The sequence below is a fragment of the Canis lupus genome, chromosome 9, assembly GCF_003254725.2.
Source record: "Canis lupus dingo isolate Sandy chromosome 9, ASM325472v2, whole genome shotgun sequence".
NCBI lineage: Eukaryota > Metazoa > Chordata > Mammalia > Carnivora > Canidae > Canis > Canis lupus.
In genome coordinates, this window is record NC_064251.1 from 1,160,679 (window position 1) to 1,180,993 (window position 20,315).

The following is a 20,315-nucleotide window of genomic DNA, read 5'->3' on the forward strand; positions in this document are numbered from 1 at the left end:
AGTGGCATTTCTAAGACCTAAAGAACTTTTCCTGCAGCCGCTGCCTGGTTCTTGTAGCTTAGCTGGAGCCTGACCACATTGTTCGTTTGTGTGTGCTCGTGCCGCAAGGGTAGACCTGAGCGATTGTGACATAGACAGTATTGCCTGCAAAGTCGAGAGTATTTGCCATTTGGCTCTTTACAGAAGTTTGCGGTCTCTTGTCCAACCTGTCTGGACACACCTGCTCTCGTATCGGTGATTTTAGCCCTTAGTAGCGGGCTCGGAGCACTCCTGTCTGGACTGCAGAGCGTGGGGCTGCTGTGGCCACTGCTGGGTGATTGGGTGGGGCTTTGCTGGCAGTTGGCCATATGTCTGTTTACCAGTCAGAATATTAGGATATTTTGACAATTTGTATGATCGTTTTTAGTTTCACAGATTAATACATTGAGGAAAAAAAAATGCAATTATAGCACTCATCCATTTGTTCCTCAGCAAGTATTTGCTGGGCACCTGTCACTCGCCTGTCCCTGTAATTACCTAAAGCTTTTCATTGTCATTGATGTCGTTTACACCCCGCATAGTGAGGTAGCTTGTAAAGATTTTTGGCATCTTAAAAAAAAAAAAAAAAAAGATTTTTGGCATCTTGAGAATCATTTCTCGTGAACGTTATGTGGTTTGTGTTCCTGCTCCACCAGTCAGTGGTGCTGAGCCTGGGGAAGTCGCTTCACCTTAGGGGGCCCCACCACCCTTGTCTGCAAGCAGGTAGCAGTGCTGCTTTCACAAGGTTGCAGGGTGCCTCATATGGCAAGCATGCGGAAGATGATAGCTCTGTGCTTTGGAACTGTTTTGATAGCAGATATAAGCAGAGGAGGCTGTAGACACCTTTGAGAGAAAGCCATGAGGCTGTAGTGTGGCCATACTAGTGCTGTCCCAGCGGGGTGGGACCCCAGAGGGGTGAGACGGCTCAGCCATCCCATGGAAGGAGGGCACTTAGAGGGGATGTCTTTCTGAGTTACCCTTGAGAGTATCTTTCCAGTGAGAGTCATAATACTTACCAGCTTGGGTCTAAACCTGAGGGCGATGGCTGTCTTCCCTGAAGCCTGTCTGTGGGAGGGAGTGATTTCTCGTCCTTGAGCTTGATGTTGGTTTCTCTCCACTGCTTCTGGCTTCTGTGATTGCAGTTCAGTCTGCTGTATTCTGTTTTCATGCAGCTGATGTTTTTTCCCCCTCTGGCTGCTTTTAGGTTCTTCTGTTTCTGTTGGGATCCTACAGATTGTGTCTGGTGCATCCAGGTGTAGATTCCTGGTTTGTTTGTTTAATCCTACCTGATGGATGTTGTGTTTCCTGTACCTGGAGATCAGGTCTGGAAAATTTGTGACCATTATCTCTTTAAATATCACTTGTCTCTGGATGCCCAGGTGGCTCAGTGGTGGAGCGTCTGCCTTTGGCTCAGGGTGTGATCCCAGGATCCGACACCAAGTCCCCCATGGGGCTCCCCGCAGGGAGCCTGCTTCTCCCTCTGCCTGTGTCTCTGCCTCTCTCATGAATAAGTAAATAAATAAATCTTTAAAAAAATATATATCACTTCTCTCCAATTGGCTTTATTTTTTAAGTGATTGTATTTTTTGCTTTTAAAATATATGATTTGATTTCAAACCTAGCTATTCGCTCCAGGTGCTCATGGGGGGGGTGCGTTACTCTCACACTGCCCCCTGGCTTTTGCTGAGGACCACTGGGCTCCTCGGGGGCTCTGCCTCGGCCTCTCACAAGAATAATGCTTCCCTCTTGGGTCTCAGAGTATCCGTGGTCTGTCTACCCCAGGTGGAATCAGGGCGGCACTGTTGTCAGAGCTATGGGTTGTTTGGCTTGGCTATACGAAGGGTATTTGGGAAGATTTACCCAATCTGTGGCCACTGGCACTCGCTTCCCAGAAGCCCCTGTCGCTTTTGGCAGCCTCTCGTTGCTTGTGCTCTTTCTGTTGAACATTCTGGAGACCTTTATGTTCCATGTCTTGCAGTTCCAAATCTGAAGTCCTTGGCTGTTTAATTCTGTTATTGTTGTGTCTGCTCACTCTTGTGCGTGGTGGCTTGGTTGTCTTATACATCCCGTGACCCCTTTTTGGGAGCTCATAATTGATGAGACTTGGTCATGGGGAGTCTCTGAGGGCTGTAGGCCAGTGACTTTTCTGCGAGGACACTTGCACTTGCTTCTGTTGGCACAAGGGGGCACTGTGGCCCTGGCACTCCCTCCAGTCAATTTCTGTCTTTGGGCTTCCTGAGCCAAGCAGCATCTCTAAGTCCACCCCGAATGCATGGCAGAGGAGGCCTGTGGTTACAGACTCTTAGAGGGGACTGGTTTCCCTACTGCGCAGTGGGTGCAGGAAGACAAGATTTCTCCTTGGTTCCTATTTTCAGCTGGTGATTCTTCCCAGCTGTTGAGACATCAGGCTTTATGTGGTGTTTGAGGCTCAGCATCCTGCTTTGGGATGGCAGCCTCATGGACTTGCAATCCTATTGCCTGGAGAACGAGTGTGTAAGCCAATCTCAGGGGTCCTTTAGGATAATGTCGTATCGCCATTCCTGTTGGGGTACTGTGGGCTGTTTGGGGCCACGAGGAGTTCCTTACTTAGGTTAGAGCTCCGTGGTACATTTTAGAGCGAATCTGTTAAAACTGATGGAGGAGCTGAGCCAAGGGTTCTGTAGCTCGAGGGTGTTTAGGAATATCTGGTCTATTGCTAGAAACAAGTCTCTAGTTACAGTTAGGCAATTTTATCACCCCTTAATTATGGAGGGAGGAAGAGAGAACAGACCTATGGAAGAGCAGCAGCCATGCTTCTTAGTGTCCTGTGTCTTTGGTGTTTGCTCTCAAGGCCTGCTGCCTGTCCTCTTTCAGTTTGTTAAGTTAGGGCTGCGTGCGGCAGGCTACTTCTTCACACTTCCATTTGCATATTGTTGGTGGCAGCTAAGTATTTACCAAATGGTAGTGCTGCAGCTTTTCCTTCAAGACTGGGGTTGATTTTAGTGTTGCAGACCCTGTGTGTGCAGCCCACGCTGCTTCTGTACAGCGCTTGTAAGTGGGAGTGTCTCACACCTCGGGTCTCGTTGGTCTGGCTGTGCTAACCAGGTCCTGCAGTGAGTCAGCAGTGTGAGTGAGAAAAGAGAGAGCATGACTTATGTGGAAATGGTAGAAAATCAAACACTGCTGCTTGAACTGTGAATTGTGCGGCCTGTTTGGAAAGCAGCGCATCGGTGACTTCACAAATAAAACCCTCTGTTTGTAGTAGGGTTACTCCTGGAAGTGTGCCCTGTAGAAGTAAAACCACACAGTTGCCCATCTTTGGGCCTTTCCTCAGGTGCAGTTCTTGGTGGTAGAAATGTGATGGTCGAGCACGTGCCTGTCAGTGTGGGGGTGCCGGCAACTGTGATGAGGCGGGCTGGCTGCAGAGCACTATGCTGCCATTAGAAGCAGTGATTAGACACAGACCCCGTATTTGGAGAGATCTGGGGCGAGGTATGATTGAATGAGAAAAGCAAATGCAAAACATCTGTCTTTGGTAATTTCATTTTTGTCAGGCAGCATCATACATGTCTGCGTGCACGTGTGTGGGGGTGGGAGTGCAGAGAAAGAAGCGGAAAGCTGTGTAGTAGGTAGATGAAGTGTTGGGGTGCTAAGTAGTAGACGGTAGGGAATGAACAAGGAAAAGTGGGAGCTAAGCCCAGAATGAGAAGCAGGGAGAACCCTGCTACAGGCCAAGTGTGTATGTTGTGGCCGTATCTCATCTGTGTGGAATCCAACGGGCATATGAAAGTTTTACAATTGTAAAAGAAAGTGAGTCGCGGTTAGAGAGAATCCACTGAGACCTTTCGAATGCTAGGGAGCATAGGAGACATGCAGAGGGAGAATTCTGGTCTCTTAAAATTAGAAGCCTCGTTATTCAGCTTTTAGGGAAGTTGGTGTTTGCCTCTTGGATGTCAGAGACTCTCACATGTGAGCAGCTCTTCTGTGCAGCCAAGGTTGTGGGAGGAAGGAAGGCAGGCCCTGCCCTGTGTTTGTTGTCTGACAGGCATGGAGATCTGCTGTTCCTGTTTCCCTCGAGCCTTGCTGGACCCTCCTCAGAAATGGAGACATCGGCCCCGCCGGGGCTGAAGGCCTGCGGCGCTCCCAACGTGGTGGAGGATGAGATCGACCAGTACCTCAGCAAGCAGGACGGAAAGATTTATAGAAGCCGCGACCCACAGCTGTGAGTGTGTGGGGTTCCAGTCCCACCTGTGCTGACTTGAGTGGCGCAGGAAGCAAGATGATTGTAACGTGCCCTGTTTGAGTATCTACTGAAGAAACACAAGTTTTGAGTTTGACCATCTATTTTCAGATAAAATTTCACTTCAAGTTATTTTGTAGGCTTTTTCTTGCGTGAATCTGAGTATATTCCACATGTACTTGAGAAGTTTCCTAGTGTTTGGAGCTAAGAGATTTGAGAGGACGGATGGAACTGAAACCAAGTGTTGAGTGCAGTACGCTCCTGAGGTGCTCCTGCCGTGTAGCTCGTCAGGCCTGTGTGGCCATGTCAGGGCGAGAGCAGGGAAGTGGGGAAGGGGTGGTCTTGGCCACAAACCAGCACAGGTGCTCATTCAGGTCATCTTGCTGGGTTCAGTCGAGAAATGTCAGCGCCATATACATGTTCTTCCCATTCTTTTCACTGGTGCTTCATGCATTGAGCACGCTGCTCCCTTGAATAGTTACTGTTTATCTAGGGTTAATGAAACAATTACACTGGGTATGTTTCTGTATTTCTGATTTTTTGCAGATCTTTTAAAAATTTTTAAAAAATTTTTAAAAGACTTATTTATTGATCTTAGAACATGTGGAGGGAGGAGGAGCAGAGGGAGAGAGAATCTCAAGAAGAGGGCAGCCCTGGTGGCTCAGCAGTTCAGCGCTGCCTTCAGTCCAGGGCGTGATTCTGGAGACTCGGGATCGAGTCCCACATTGGGCTCCCTGCCTGGAGCCTGCTTTTCCCTCTGTCTGTGTCTCTGCCTCTCTCTCTCTCTCTCTCTCTGTCTCTCATGAATAAATAAATAAAATCTTAAAAACAAAAAAGAATTTCAAGCAGATTCCTCACTGAGTGCAGAGCCGGATGCAGGCCTTGATCCCATGACCCTGAGATCATGACCTGAGCCAAAATCAAGAGTTGGACACTTAACTGACTGAGCCACCCAGGCGCACCGGCAGTTCTTTTTAAAGAAACCGGTTAGATACACTTGAGTTTACATCAGTGATGTGAAATTATCTGAGTGAAGGTTTTTTGTCTCTGCACTAGAGCCTTCTATAACTGCCTCACTCCATAAACATGATGGGGTGCTGACATTGAGATATTGGGACTCTAAGTGCCGCATTAGCAACTTGTATGTCTTAGATTGAAGAGCCCCAAATGGTGCTCTGCTGCAGTTGGTGTGGAGCCACTTCACAGCCATCGCCATCAGCCCGTATGCCCCTTTCATTTGCATTTCCTCCCAGGGAACTCATGCTAGCTCCCCCCACGATCTGTGTCTTCGAGGCCTCATTAGGAATCTTTTAGGGGGTGCTTGTGCATGTGTGCGTGTGTTCTGTAAAAGCCTCCCTGTTAGGAGACAGACTATCTCTACTCTGAAGTGTGGAATGCACATGCGTCCAGGAGTTGTGACCCCACTTAGCAAAGGATACAGTTGAGCCCGAGGGACCACCACTTGGGTTTTCCACCAGCCATCACCACCCTCCTTACCTGAGCACATTATGCTGTCACGTATGTGTGGAGCTTTTAGGGCTTTAGTCTTTCTTAGTGACAGAAATCACTAAAACCCATAGAGCCAGGCATCTTCGTGCTTTTCCTAAATGTGCACAAAATGAGTATTTCCCAAACTGGACTTCTGTCCCACTGGGAAGTTTTTTTTGCCATATCCCATCCCAACATTCTTAGTGTTTACTTAACATCGATTAAAATAAATTTTAAGTCCATTCACTTTATTTAGTGTCATTTTCAGCAGTTAATATCTACACAGTCACAAGTGAGATGTGCTGGGCAGTTTTTTTCTAACACAAATAAAAATAAATACTAAGTTATTAAAATAAAAAATGCTTGGGCAGCCCGGCAGCTCAGCGGTTTAGCGCCACCTTCAGCCCAAGGCCTTATCCTGGAGTTCTGGGATCAAGTCCCATGTCAGGCTCCCTGCATGGAGCCTGCTTCTCCCTCTGCCTGTGTCTCTGCCTTTCTCTCTCTCTCTCTCTCTCTCTCTCTCTCTCTCTCTCATGAATAAATAAAATCTTAAAAAGAAAAAACTGCTCACGTACCATGTTATGTGAAAATAATTCCACACAGGGGATGCCTGACTGGCTCAGTCAGTAGAGCGCACGACTCTTTATTTAGGCTTGTGAAGTTAAGCCCCACATTGGGTGTAGAGTTTACTAAAAAATAAATAAAAATAAAGCAATGGACACAGGTAGGGAAATACTCTATTTAAGTGTCAAAAATGTGAGGTGGCAGTCACAGGAAAGCAGGCATACTAATTACTGTGTTTCTCTTGCCCTGTGCTCTTAGGTGCCGACACGGGCCTCTGGGGAAATGTGTCCACTGTGTCCCGCTAGAGGTGAGAGTCTGTGCAAGCGTAAGGCCTGGGCTGGTGGGAGGGGCCGCTTCCCAGAGCCTGTCAGTACTTTCCTTGCATCCCGGCGCTAGGTCGGAGTGGGGAAAAGATCTTAGCTCTTTGTTGCCCTGGCCTCATGGTCCCACTAACACGAGCGGCTTGAAGAGCACGAGCCTTTATTTATGGGAGCGACCTTCTGGGTGGATGATGAATGGCTGAAGCGTTTGTATTGCTGTGATGGAGGGGCAGCACTTACCGTGGGCTCCCTGGACAATCCTTTTGAAACCTGACACAAAGCTGGGGCTGGCGGTTTCCTTGCTCGTCATTGTTTTGATTTACTTTTCCCTGAGTCTCACATCCTCCTGCTGATTCGTCCTGGTGAGATTGAGAGTTACCATAATAATGCTGACTGGTAACTGGTTAATGCTGAATTTACAGCAGCAAGGCCAACCTGATTTTCTTCATGAGCCTCCTCTTCATCTCGTGGGCTTTTTCTTTTTTTAATTTTCCTAGTATTTACTTGACCTAGAGCATTTTGTATTTAATAGAGATTCATTTTAATCTTGGAACGATAACTGGTACACAAAGAAACCTTTGGTTCTGACCTAGAATGATGAGTGAGAACCAGGTGCCCGACCTCTCTCATTGCCCTCCCTGGGTCCTGGCTTGGTCTCTCCCCGCGTGCAGCGGAAGCTCGGCTGCCCGCCCTCCGTGCCTCGAGACGCCAGCAGGTGTGTGAGCGTACTGACTGTGTGTGTTTTGGCAGCCGTTTGACGAGGACTACCTGAACCATCTCGAACCTCCTGTGAAGCACATGTCCTTCCACGCCTACATCCGAAAGCTGACCGGGGGGGCCGACAAGTAAGCAACCTGAGCGCAGTTAGGCTGTACCAATGTGGCTTGGGCGTGCACAAGTTCTTTTTGTCTATCTGGCAGGTGTGCTTAAAGCCTGTGAGCACAGGAATGAGAACAGCAAAGATCGGGGTCTGGGCACAGAGCGTTTGAGTTCGTGACTTTTCCCCTGATTCTAGAAAAGAAACAGACGAGTGGAGCCTCTGATGCCCTGTCATAGTCCACATGCTCAGAGTGTGGGGCAGATGCCATGTTGGCAGCAGCCCCCATGGAGGCCCCTGGGGAACATCCCCAGACTTCCTGCAGGTGTGCAGTGCTCTGGCAACTTAGTTGTATGTGAAGGTGGATGAAATGTGGTGTGATGGTGGCCAGAACTCATCTTCTGCTTTTTTGGAAAAACCATACCACTCCATGGTTCTCTCGGCTCAGTTATTCCATGGCCCCCATCAGCCTTTTGCCCTGGAGGCTGCCTCTTTATCAGCTTGACTTCATGGCCGTCACAGGAGCTGAAGCAATGGTGCCGTCCACGGGTGGGCCTCATGGTGCCTGGTGCCTCAACAGGTACTGTTTGCAGGCTTGGCCACGTGCGCAGTGGGGCGACCATCTCGCACCTCCCTGGGTGCAGGCTGTGACAATGGCTGGAGAGGGGCTAAGAACATTTTTTTTTATAAACCATGTCAAGTACTTCCCTGTGTGACCCCTTTCTGTTGACTCCATGACTATATGTGCACCTTTCCAGAAAGTAACGGACTTGATACCATGATTTTATAATTCCCATCAATGCAGCAGGAGGAGCTGGTGGCTGAACCCAAGTCAGCAACATTTTGTGAAGAATGTCATGTTGGCCTGATTATAGTTTTTCTCTGACAAACTGCTGACACCCTAAAATGGCTTTTTAAAAAAGTTAGATCACGGGAAACAAGTCTTACCAGAAACCCATCCTTGCCTGTCAGTGGGGTAAGCCGTGGGACTTTCTGGATGAGGGAATGAGTAGCGATTCATTGTGCTGAAATCTGTCAGCCTTTCACCAGTCTGGGTCCAGGCCATGGTACCCCATGGGGGGCATATTGGCAGTTCTCGCTAACATGCAGACTGGTAGCAGTCACTGCTTCTCAGGGGCCCGCGGGCCAGCGTCCTATCAGCCTATGAAGACAAGATTGAGTTACTGGACCATTGAGTGAATGCAGAAGTGGCATAGGGTGAGGGCATGTGTACACCCTCACCCTATGTCAGGGTGGGGCCCTGGGTGCCTCACTGAGCGGTTGTATTTCAGCTATAAGTTGGGGTACCCACATGAGGTAATTCAGAGTTTTTTTTTTTTTTTTTTTTACAAATATGTCAGTGCTGGACTCATGATGTAGAGCTTGCTAATGAGTTAATGAAACTTAAAAACAAGCTTGGTTTCCTCTCAGTGGCACAGGGTAGTCACTAGGTATTTAATAGTGTTCTTGAAAATTTTCATGGGTGTTAGTGACAGACATTGAAAACAGAGACTTTAAAAAAAAAAAAAAAAAAAAAAAGAAAACAGAGACTTTTTATAGGGAAATAAATAGTCATGCATTTCTGCATAGCCTCCATGTGCAGGCCAAAGCCGGAAGTCCACAATGGCAATTTTTAGCACATTTTCCCAGCTGCTGCTTGCCATGTGCTTAGCTTCTTAGAACTCTGTTCTGGAGGTGTAAGATGTTTGACATGTGATTTCCAGTCTCCTGCTAAACTTTTCACCGTTGGAATGTTTAATTAATTAAGTTCCCTCTTCTTATTCAGGGGGAAATTTGTTGCCCTGGAGAACATCAGTTGCAAGATTAAATCAGGGTGCGAGGGACACCTTCCGTGGCCTAACGGCATCTGTACTAAGTGCCAGCCAAGTGCCATCACGCTGAACAGACAGGTGAGATGCTCACTGTGTCCATCTAGGCAATGGAAAGCAGTAGATCTGTATTCATGGCTGAGAAATAAAAATTTCCAGAAAAGGTCTTCCTTGGAGGGAGGATTGCACTACATGTGGCTAGTCTAAGTGCACTTCTGGGTCATACGCTGGACACGTTATTGCTGAGATCTCTAGCTGTTGTAGGCATGGAGGAGAGGGAGTCTTGTTTCTCTTCTGTTGGCTTGAATGGAGGCAGAACTTTCTTGGTGACTGTTTAAGTTGCTTCATGGTTGCGACTTTGCTTTCTAAGAAACCATGGCAGGACGCCTGGGTGGCTCAGTGGTTAAGCGTCTGCCTTCGGCTCAGGGCATGATCCTGGAGTCCCAGGATCAAGTCCCACATCGGGCTCCTTGCATGGAGCCTGCTTCTCCCTCTGCCTGTGTCTCTGCCCTTGTCTCTCTCTCTCTCTCTCTCTCTCTCTCTCACTCTCTCTCTCTCTCTTTGTCTCTTATGAATAAATAAAGTCTTTAAAAGAAAACAAAACATGGCTCTGGAAGCTGGTAACTGAACTGTCCCGGAGCCCCCTCAGAGCACCTGTCTGGGTCAGGTAAAGAAGGAAGCTGGGCTCTGAAATGAGGAAGAGACCAGTATTCTGGCCGCTTCCCCTCTGGTTCCCGTGTCCTTGAGGATCGCTCACCTCGCTTTCTCTGCATTTCTGGCCAATGTTTTACTCCATAGAGAGCTCTCCAGAACCTTTGTGACTGTTCGGAAACTGCTTCCTTTCTCTTCTTCCTGGCGCGTGCTCTCTCTCTCTTTGAAAACAAATTTTAGTACTAGAGATAGTGAAAACCTGAATTTTTGGTGAAATCCCAGTAAGTTTAATTTGAATTAATTTATTGAGGAATCCCACCACTACCCTACCCTCCCTCTAGAATCTGAAATGGTCTTAAGGGCAGAGCACATTCTTAAAACGTGTGTATGTGTGCGGGCGCATGTATAAAGAGTTAAATAGAGATTTATAAGCGGCTTTTTTTTTTTTTTAGATTTTATTTATTTATTCATGAGAGGCAGAGACACAGGCAGAGAAGGAGGCTCCCTGCAGGGCATGTGGTTCACCCCCCCCCATGTGGAACTCAGTTCTGGGTTCCCAGGATCATGCCCTGAGGCCAAGGCAGACGCTCAACCACTGAGCCTCCCAGGTGTCCCTTATGAATGGCTTAAACTGGAAAAATTATTTATTTATTTATTCATTCATTCATTCATTCATTTATTCATTCATTTCTGACAGAGTATATTCATTAGCCCATTGTTTGCTCTACAGAAATACAGACATGTGGACAATATCATGTTCGAGAATCACACGGTTGCCGATCGCTTCCTTGACTTCTGGAGGAAGACAGGGAACCAGCATTTTGGGTATTTATATGGACGGTATACAGAGCACAAAGACATTCCTCTTGGCATCAGGGCCGAAGTAGCTGCCATTTATGAGCCGCCTCAGGTAGGTGAGCATAGGCTTCACAGTTCATGGCCTTCATGTTGCCCGGCTCTGAAGGCTGTGCAGGCTCTTATTAAAGACTTCATTTCACTTCTCTGCCCTGTCACTGTCAACACACACACAAACAGTGTTTATTTTCTGAATTCTGGGAGGGTAAACTTATGGCCCCTAAATATTTCAGTGTGCATTTCCCGACTATAAGGTCATTGACTTACAGGGTAATAAGGACCCTTTTTTTTTTTTTTTAAACTTTATTTATTTACGATAGTCACAGAGAGAGAGAGAGAGAGAGAGAGAGGCAGAGACAGAAGCAGGCTCCATGCAGGGAGCCCGACGTGGGATTCGATCCCGGGTCTCCAGGATTGCGCCCTGGGCCAAAGGCAGGCGCTAAGCCTCTGCGCCACCCAGGGATCCCAATAAGGACCCTTTTTAATGTCAGTAGTTGAACATCGTTGGAATTTTTTTTTTTTAAGATTTTATTTTATTCATGAGAGACAGAGAGGCAGAGATGCAGAGGGAGAAAGTAGGCTTGTTGGAATATTTTAATCTATTGCCTGTGTTCTACTTTTGTTGATTTCCCCAAAGTGCCACAATGCCTGCTCCCTCCTTCGTGACTGTATCTCCTTTGCCTATGCCTGTGGTCAGCTGGCCTAGAAATGGTGGCATGGGAGGATCGCGGGATGACTCGTGTCCTTTTTTTTTTTTCTTAAGATTTTTATTTATTTATGAAAGACAGAGAGAGAGAGGCAGAGACACAGGCAGAGGGAGAAAGAAGCAGGTTCCATGCAGGGAGCCTGACGTGGGACTCGATCCTGGGACTCTAAGATCACGCCCTGGGCACGAAGGCAGGTGCTAAACCGCTGAGCCACCCAGGGATCCCCTTGTGTCCTTTATCCCATGCCACACACACAAGTGTCTTAGAACAATAGTCTCAAAATTACCACCAGTATAAGACTGAAAACCATTTAAGGGTTTTTTTGGCGGAAGGAGGAGGATCCTTAGAGTGTGTCTCATGAGGGACAAGCAATCAATTACTGTGTTTTATTTTAATTTTCATTATTTTTTTTGAAGATTTTATTTTATTTTATTTTATTTTTTTGAAGATTTTATTTATTTATTTATTTATTTATTTATTTTTTATACCTATCATTTTTTAAAATTTTTTATTTATTTATGATAGTCACAGAGAGAGAGAGAGAGAGAGGCAGAGACACAGGCAGAGGGAGAAGCAGGCTCCATGCACCGGGAGCCCGACGTGGGATTCGATCCCGGGTCTCCAGGATCGCGCCCTGGGCCAAAGACAGGCGCCAAACCGCTGCGCCACCCAGGGATCCCAGAAGATTTTATTTATTTATTCATGAGAGAGACAGAGTGGCAGAGGGAGAAGCAAGCTCCCTGTGGGGAACCCAGTGTAGGACTCGATCCAGGACTGTGGGATCTCGCCCTGAGCCAAAGCAGATGCTCAACCACTGAGCCACCGGGCATCCCTAGTTTTACTGTGTTTTAAAGTCATTTGGAAGGTCCTCTCTGTAAGACTATGCCACCAACTAGTTAACACATTTATGTTCATTTATTTTATTTTCAGTATTTAGGGATTAGTGTTTCATATACACATTTGTTGTATAGCTATACGGAGTATTTATATAGTACGTTTCATTACATATATATTACAAACGTGGAAACATTGAATTTTGTCAGTGATATATGTGGTGAAGTGCTCGGGAGGGGTGCTTGTGTGTGCAGTTTACTGTGATGTACAGCAGAGTCCTACAACTAAGATGGCTTGGGGGTGATTAGAGGGATGGGTGCAGTAGAGTAAGCGTTAGTGGCCCAATCTAGATAGCTGATATGTGAGTCCTCACTGCGAAATTCTTTAAACCTTGCTGTGTGTTTGAAATTTGTACTTAAAATGTTGGAAAAGAAAAAATTTTACTCGTTTCCAAAGTCAGATCTACAAACAAGGTATCCCCTTCATCCTATCCCTTTCTTTCCAGAATGTTTGGTTTAGACTTCTAAATTTTAAGTTTAAAAATATAAGCAAATATACAGAATATTTATACCACTGTCCTCTCTTTACATGTATGTCATACCAGACTCACCTTTGTCACCTTGCTCTATGTTCGGTAAATCAGTCCATGATCAGCTGACTTCTTAAATAAGCCAAGGTCTGAAACTGCACGCCCTGTGGCTACTACTAGCTGGTGTGCAGGCCAGGCCCATGGCTCTTGCACAAATGCCATTGTCTCCCTGGCTGGATTTATGCAGAGTTTGAATGTAGTCTCCACCTTTTTGCCAGTTTCCATGTTTACTGAGAGCTACAGGGAAGTATTTGTGGGGGCCTCCTGTGGTGTTTCATTTAAAAGGGGATGCTAAGTGGTGATGGAGACCCTGCCAGAAGGTTGGGGTTACCTAACCACCAGGACAGTAAGTGTGCTCTGCAATCAGGGAGCTGCTTTTGGACGCACTTTATCTTCAAACTCAGTTTTGTAGAGGTCTCTTTCATGAGCAGCTTCAGCAGTCGTGTTAGGAGTGTGATGGAGTAAAACACGGAAACAGAAACCTCTGTGTCCAGACTACTAATAGCATCTCCAGAGCTCCCAGCTTCAGGATCCTGAAGGTTGAAACCATTAACTATAATAACCTTTAACTCATTAGAAGTTGAAGCTCAAGCTCATGCTGCCACAGGTCAGGAAATCAGATCCTTAGATTTGTTCTGAATTTCTGATATGACCTGTGCTCTGGAGGCATTTAATGATTTGCATATTGTTAATACCCAGCAACAGAAAGTTATTTTTTGTTGTTTTGCCATAATTTGACTCATTTGCAAGGATGTACCCAACTAGTATAAATTGGTTTGGGATTACATTCACTTTTTTTTTGCTGTGGCCAGAGTTTCTGCTAGGTACAGGACTTACTATTCATGACCTCGAGCTACATTCAGTGCAGATGAAGGATTTCAGCAAACTTTGTCCACTGCAGGAAGTTGGGGTCCTATGGCCGGTTTAGGTTGCATATGAGCCAGAGTCCAAGCCCACCTATTACCCCAAGCCCTGTGCTCTGCCCAGCAGGTTGCCGATTTAGGTTCCTTTTTTATTCCTCTGTGATTCTCTCATTCAGTACCTTGCCTTTGAAGCTCAGCACTACCCTGCAGGAGCTGCACAGAAATTTTCCTAGCCTGTTTACTGGGCACAAATGTTATACCTTGCACCTGGAAGCTTGCCCAATGTACCCAAAGCTTTTTGGAAGGAAACTGTTTCTCCAAGGGAGTTTTGAAACTGACTTTCCCCAGTGAAGGAACCCATTAAAAAATTGTGGAAACAGCCTTCCTCAGTCCTAAGAGCAACCACACACTTGACAAGAGACTGTGTGATGTAAACCAGCCTGAATGTCCCCATCTTCTCTCAGAGGCTTGACTGGAAAGCATGATAAAATGTGAGAAGGGGCAGAGCCTGGAGGGTGCGGGCTGTGTTTTATTTGGATGTCAACCTTTTTATGCTGCCATAACTCTCCTTTTTGGCAAGGGGTAGAGCAATAGAGCAGTGTGCCCTTGGGACTCCTGAGACAGAATTGGAGTGGGATGGCTGTGGGTTCCTCTGAGTTTGTCTTCTCCCTTTACTGCCTCAACAGATCGGCACACAGAACAGCCTGGAGCTTCTGGAAGACCCAAAAGCTGAGGTGGTGGATGAAATTGCTGCCAAGCTTGGCCTGAGGAAGGTACTGAGGCATTCTGCTGGCCTTTGAATGGGGTACCAGGGCTCTCTGTTGGGATCATTGGGGTGGGTGGCATGGCCAGGCCTTGTCTGGGACTGAACTCCCAGCTGCCTGAGGTCAGGTGCAGGCCCAGCATGTTGTAAAGCCTGCTTGAGTCTTGTGTTCCTCAGGTTTGAAATAGAATATTTCTCTGAATTAAAGTAAAATGAGGGGCAGCCCGGGTGGCTCAGTCGTTTAGCACTGCCTTCAGCCCAGGGCCTGATACTGGAGACCTGGGATCAAGTCCCATGTCAGGCTTCCTGCATGGAGCCTGCTTCTCCCTCTGCCTGTGTCTCTGCCACTCTCTCTGTGTCTCTCATGAATAAATAAATAAAATCTTAAAAAAAAAATAAAGTAAAATGAAAACAAACAATCCCTATACTGGGGCTGTTATGTTGAAATCTGCAGGCCTCACTCCCTGAGGACAGCTTCAAAGGGTGTAAGAAAGAGGCAGCTGGACGCACATCCCTTCTTCCTGCCCAGGAAGGAGCCTCAATGCTGAGCTGTGTGTCTTGCCCACACACCGTGGCCTAGCCTCTTAGTAGGAGCCCTTCCTTCATGTGTCCTTGCAGCTTTGCATCCTGTGACAAAGGCCTGTGCACAGGGTTCACTTCCTGCTCTGGGCGCTTGGAGCCTCTGGCCATCTTCCGTCATCAGTGGATTTCCTGTTTCTAATTTAGATGTCTGAACATGTGAGCTTTCCTAGTTTTACTGGACAGTAAGACAACAGGGAAGAAGTTTGGAGTTTGTTGATCTGGTTTGTGTCACATCCTTGGTGGAGCTCCCAGGAATTTACAGTAGGGTTTCTACATGTGTGTATGGAACGTGAAATTGAATACCTCTTAGAATTTCACAGTTAATAGCTATGTAAGTTTTATCCTTTGTTTGTTAATCAACTTAGTGGAAAACAAACTCCCAGATAAACAGGAACATTAGAAAATGTGCTTAGAAGCCTTGGGAGGAAAAAAAAAAAAAAAAAAAAGCCTTGGGAAGCTATAGAACAAAGTCATTTTAACAAAAGCTTTAAGAAAACAGTTCCTATTGTTTCTAGTAAGGAATCACCATCTTTTTTTTTTTAAAGTAGGTTCCATACCCAGCAGGGATCCCAGCATAGGGCTTGAACTCACAACCCCGAGATCAAGACCTGAGCTGAGATCAAAGATCTTAACCAATTTACCCGACTGAGCCACCCAGGCACCCCAGGAATCAGTGTCTTGATTTAGAGTCCTATTTGGCTTAAATTTTTGAAGTTTCTCGTGTTCAAAAGAGAAACTAGTGTAACTTTTTGACCTTTTTTTTTTGTTTTAAACATACAGTTCAGTATCACTGTAGTTCTAATAGATCTTGAAGTGACTTCAGTGTCTGAAACTCTGGCTCTGTTGCTTTAGCTGACTTCAGCCTGGCTTTGGCTCTGCTTTACTCATTGCTTTGGCTCATTTACACTGCAAGTCTCCTTTTCTTTGCTGTGTCCTCTACGGGTTTTTTTTGTGCATTGGGGTATTTTTAAAGAAAATAAAGTTCTGGGCAGCTCGGGTGGCTCAGCGGTTTAGCACCGCCTTCAACCCAGGGCCTGATCCTGGAGACCTGGGGTCAAGTCCCACATCAGGCTTCCTGCATGGAGCCTGCTTCTCCCTCTTCCTGTGTCTCTGCCTCTCTCTCTGTGTGTGTCTCTCACGAATAAATAAAATCTTAAAAAAAAAAAAAGAAAAGAAAAGAAAATGAAGTTCTCCACATTTGCCTGTTCTTGTGTGCAGGAGATGGGTTTGAAGAGTTCTGTACAGGGTTCTGCTGGACAGGGTCATGGGCACCACTTCTCCAAAGGATGTGGACTTGGGGTCCAGCCCTGCTTGTAAACCTCCCAGCCCAGTTACAGTTCAGGAGGGGCAACCAGCTGTGAGGTTCTTGGGCATAGGAGGCCTAGGAACCCAATAGACAGGCAGCTAAGACTGTGGCTTGCCCTAGGGATGAGGGTTTTAGCTTCTTGGGCCCTCACATGCTGTCTCCAGTTCTGTAGCAAGGAGTGTAAAGGAGCCTCTGGGCAAGGACTTTGTGGTGGTGGTCCTTATTTTAAGTACCTTTTCTAGGGAGTCTGTTTTTTATGGAGAAAGCCCTAGCATCTCAAATAGCATTGTCTCTCTTTGCAGTGTCCGCATTCTATTAATCTTGTTCACCCCTGGGGTTTCCCCCGAGCCCAGCACAGTGCTGGGTATAGAGTTGGTGCCATGGAGTTTCTAACAAACAGATGAGCTCTGCTCATGCAACATCACCTCCAGTCCAGCAGCACCAGAGGAGAATGGCCGTTTTCAACTGAATGGAGTTTGAAAGTCCTGGTAGTATACTTGAGGATCTGACTCCCCTAGAAGGAAGTAGCTCACAACAGTCTATTACTGAAACATTATTCTGAAGGTCTTTGGACAGAGGCCAGAAAGCATTCATTGCCTGTTTCAGGGAGAGGTGGCTCAAAGGATACTTTCCTTTTCGTTCAGGTTGGCTGGATATTTACAGACCTCGTCTCAGAAGACACCCGGAAGGGTACCGTCCGATATAGCCGTAATAAGGTGAGGGGTAACGGGAGTGCCCAGTGCCCTCCTAGCTTAGCCTGCAGCTCAGTTACAAGCCAGCTCTGGCTCATGCCTGCATGGTGGCTGTGTACAGCTCCTCCTGGCTTTTAGACCAAATTGTTTTCAACACCAGTGCTCTTGATAAATTAAGGGTGGGTCTCTTGATGGTGTCTTGTAGAGCAAACCCCCTGGGCCTGCACCAGTGTTTTTTGGAGGTCAGCCCGTAGGGGATGCCTGATGCTTCTGGCCTTTCTAGTTATTCGTGGTGGGAGAAGAGGGGCCCGAAAGAGCTAGGAGCTGTAGGTGTTTGTTTCATGCAGTGTTTGACAGGCTACCATTTAGTTCTTAATGTTATCTAAAGAAGAAATAGCATGTTTCCACATGATGTTGTAAAATGTGATACGCCGGCTCTTTTCTTTTAGGACACCTATTTTCTGAGTTCGGAAGAATGTATCACTGCAGGAGACTTCCAGAATAAGCATCCCAACATATGTCGACTCTCTCCAGACGGACATTTTGGATCTAAGTTTGTCACTGCGGTGGCAACAGGTGTGTGTTCTGTTCCTCTTTTGGCACATTTTCATTCTTAGCTACAGTAGATTTTCTTAATGTTCTTGTGGGGCACAAATTCCACTTTTTGTTTTGTGTTAAAAATCCTAAAGTTACCCACATCACCTACAAAACTCCTAGAATTGGGGGCTCAGCGTAGCTCTTCTCTCATCTGCTCACGTTCCATGTCGAGGCCAGTTTGATTCTGGATCTCAGCTCAGGGCTGCCTTTGCCACTTCCAGCAGCCAAAGAGGACTCTGGTTATGCAAGAGAAAGAGATTTACTATTGGTTACTTATTTTTGACATTATGAGCAAGAGTTTTTTTTTTAAGATTTATTTATTTATGATAGACATACAGAGATAAAGAGAGGCAGAGACACAGGAGGAGGGAGAAAGGGAGAAGCAGCCTCCATGCTGGGAGCCCGATGTGAGACTCGATCCCGGGACTCCAGGATCGTGCCCTGGGCCAATGGCAGGTGCTAAACTGCTGAGCCGCTCAGGGATCCCCAGCAAGAGTCATTTTAAGACACCATGTCCGTGTGTGTGTGTGTGTGTGTGTGTGTGGTGATACATATATTTTGTACTATATATATCATAAATATATAATAAAAAAATTGTGGCCCATAAAAAGGTACTATCACAATCTTTAACAAGCTTTACATATGTTGGCTTAGGAAAAAACTGGCCATAGGCCTATACAATTTAAAAAGAATAGGAATTTTAAGGGTGCCTGTGTGGCTCAGTCAGTGAAGCATGTACCTTTGGCTCAGGTCATGATTAGGGTTCTGGGATTGTGTCCCACTTCGGGCTCCCTCCTCAGCAAAGCGTCTGCTTCTCCCTCTCCCTCTCCTCCTAGCGTGCTCACTCTTGCTCTCTCTCTCAAATAAATAAGTATAAATAAATTAAAAAATAAAAAACAAATAGGAGTTTTAAACTTGGAGAACCAACTCATGAAAGCCTAGTCTATTTGGTCAAATTTTTTTTTTTTAAAGATTTTATTTATTTATTCATGAGAGACACACACAGAGAGAGGCAGAGACACAGACAGAGAGAGAAGCAGGCTCCATGCAGGGAGCCCGATGTGGGACTCAATCCCAGGTCTCCAGGATCACGCCCTGGGCCAAAGGCAGGGGCTCAACCACTGAGCCACCCAGGCATCCCTCAATTTTTTAAAGTAAACACTAACCTGGAACCTATGAAGACCTGGTTTCTACTGTCACAGAATTGATAACCCAATTTGTTCATGGTAGTCAACCTTCCCCTAGTTCTGTAGAAAGAAGCACTCCCAATTGAACAAAACCAGTTTACAAGTAGCCCAAACATGTAAGTTACTGGATCCCCTGTTAATCCCAGTTGAGGCTGTCACACTGAGAATCATGAAGAGAAACACTGCCTGATTTTTAAAGATCCATGGATTTAAGATGCAAGTGGATTAGTCACTTTCTTTTTGAAAGGAAAGGTACTTTTGAGGCATGAGAGGCAGTGGCAGCATCTTTCACATGCTAGTGTGAATTAGTTGAAGTCTTACCTGAACATGTGAACATGTCCCCTTCCTTCTGCTAACTTGTTCTCACACTCCTAAAGATTCACCATGGATTAAAACTCCATGTTTGTTTTTATGCATATGTATAAAATATGGTTGAATCTTTTTCTTCTTTTTTTTTTTAAGATTTTATTTACTTGAGAGAGAACATAAGCAGGGGAGGTACAGGGGGAGAAGCAGACTCCCTGCTGAGCAAGGAGGGCTCGATCCCAGGACCCTGAGGTCATGACTTGAGCCAAAGGCAGATGTTTAGCTGACTGAGCCCCCAGGTACCCCAACAGCATCGTACATCTTGTACCTCCAAACAGTTTGCTGTTCCCCTGCGTCAGTGGTTTTTGACCACAAGCACACACGGAGCGGCCCCACTGTGCTCCTTCCCTACCTTCCCTGCTGCCCTGTGGAGCTGTTTGAGCTGTGCTTGCTGTACCCCATCCCTGAGTTCCTGATGGGCTGGGAAGGAGCTGGCCTGTGTGTTTGTAACCATTGCCCAGGAGACTGTTGCATCTGGGCTTTATGGTGCTTCTGCAGGCACTGTGCTCGCAGCTCCCCTAGAGCTGCTGCTGAAGCTGCAGGCTCCCCCTTGCCTTTCCCTGCCAAGAACAACTCTAGCTTGAGACCTGTGGAGGAAGAGAGAAGTATGTGTGGGTTTGCTCTTTGGAAATGGATCTAGTGACGGATCTAGTGGAAGGAGGATGCATAATTTAGCCCAAGTGTAAACTCCTTGCCCCGATGCTGGCATCTCTGTGCCTTGGTAGGCTGGCCACCCTGGCCACCCATCCACATCTCTGGGCCGTGAGATTCCCTTCTTGAGGCTGCCTCCCAGGCACAGAGTTCTTCTGCAACAGGCCCTTTCCTCCCACATGCAGGTTTCCTTTGCAGATTGACTTGAGAAGGAAACAATCATATTGTTAGCTTGTCCCACTGCCTCTACAGCCCAGCCAATATTGGGTTTCCGGAAAGGGTAAAGAAACCCATTAGAACTTGGTGTCTTGTTCCTCCACATAGAGAAGGAGAGCTTGCAATTCCTCTCTTTGAATCTGCCTTTTTATTTACTTTGCATTATTTTGATTAACATCTTGAATGGAGAGCCAAACGTTC

The 20,315-nt window shown here is 46.5% G+C and overlaps 1 protein-coding gene across 3 annotated transcripts in view; it reads left to right on the forward strand.

Moving 5' to 3' along the window:
• NPLOC4 (NPL4 homolog, ubiquitin recognition factor) overlaps positions 1-20,315 on the forward strand; it is a 65,823-nt gene that overhangs the window by 16,907 nt on the left and 28,601 nt on the right. The window contains exons 4-11 of one of the 3 annotated variants that reach the window (XM_025468296.3): positions 4,043-4,219; positions 6,548-6,596; positions 7,360-7,454; positions 9,213-9,336; positions 10,637-10,816; positions 14,441-14,527; positions 17,050-17,121; positions 17,547-17,673. In XM_025468296.3, coding sequence (XP_025324081.1) covers positions 4,043-4,219; positions 6,548-6,596; positions 7,360-7,454; positions 9,213-9,336; positions 10,637-10,816; positions 14,441-14,527; positions 17,050-17,121; positions 17,547-17,673 — 911 coding nt within the window. The remainder of the gene's footprint in view (positions 1-4,042; positions 4,220-6,547; positions 6,597-7,359; positions 7,455-9,212; positions 9,337-10,636; positions 10,817-14,440; positions 14,528-17,049; positions 17,122-17,546; positions 17,674-20,315) is intronic. The other 2 variants (XM_049113844.1, XM_035720568.2) reach the window with 2 other exon arrangements.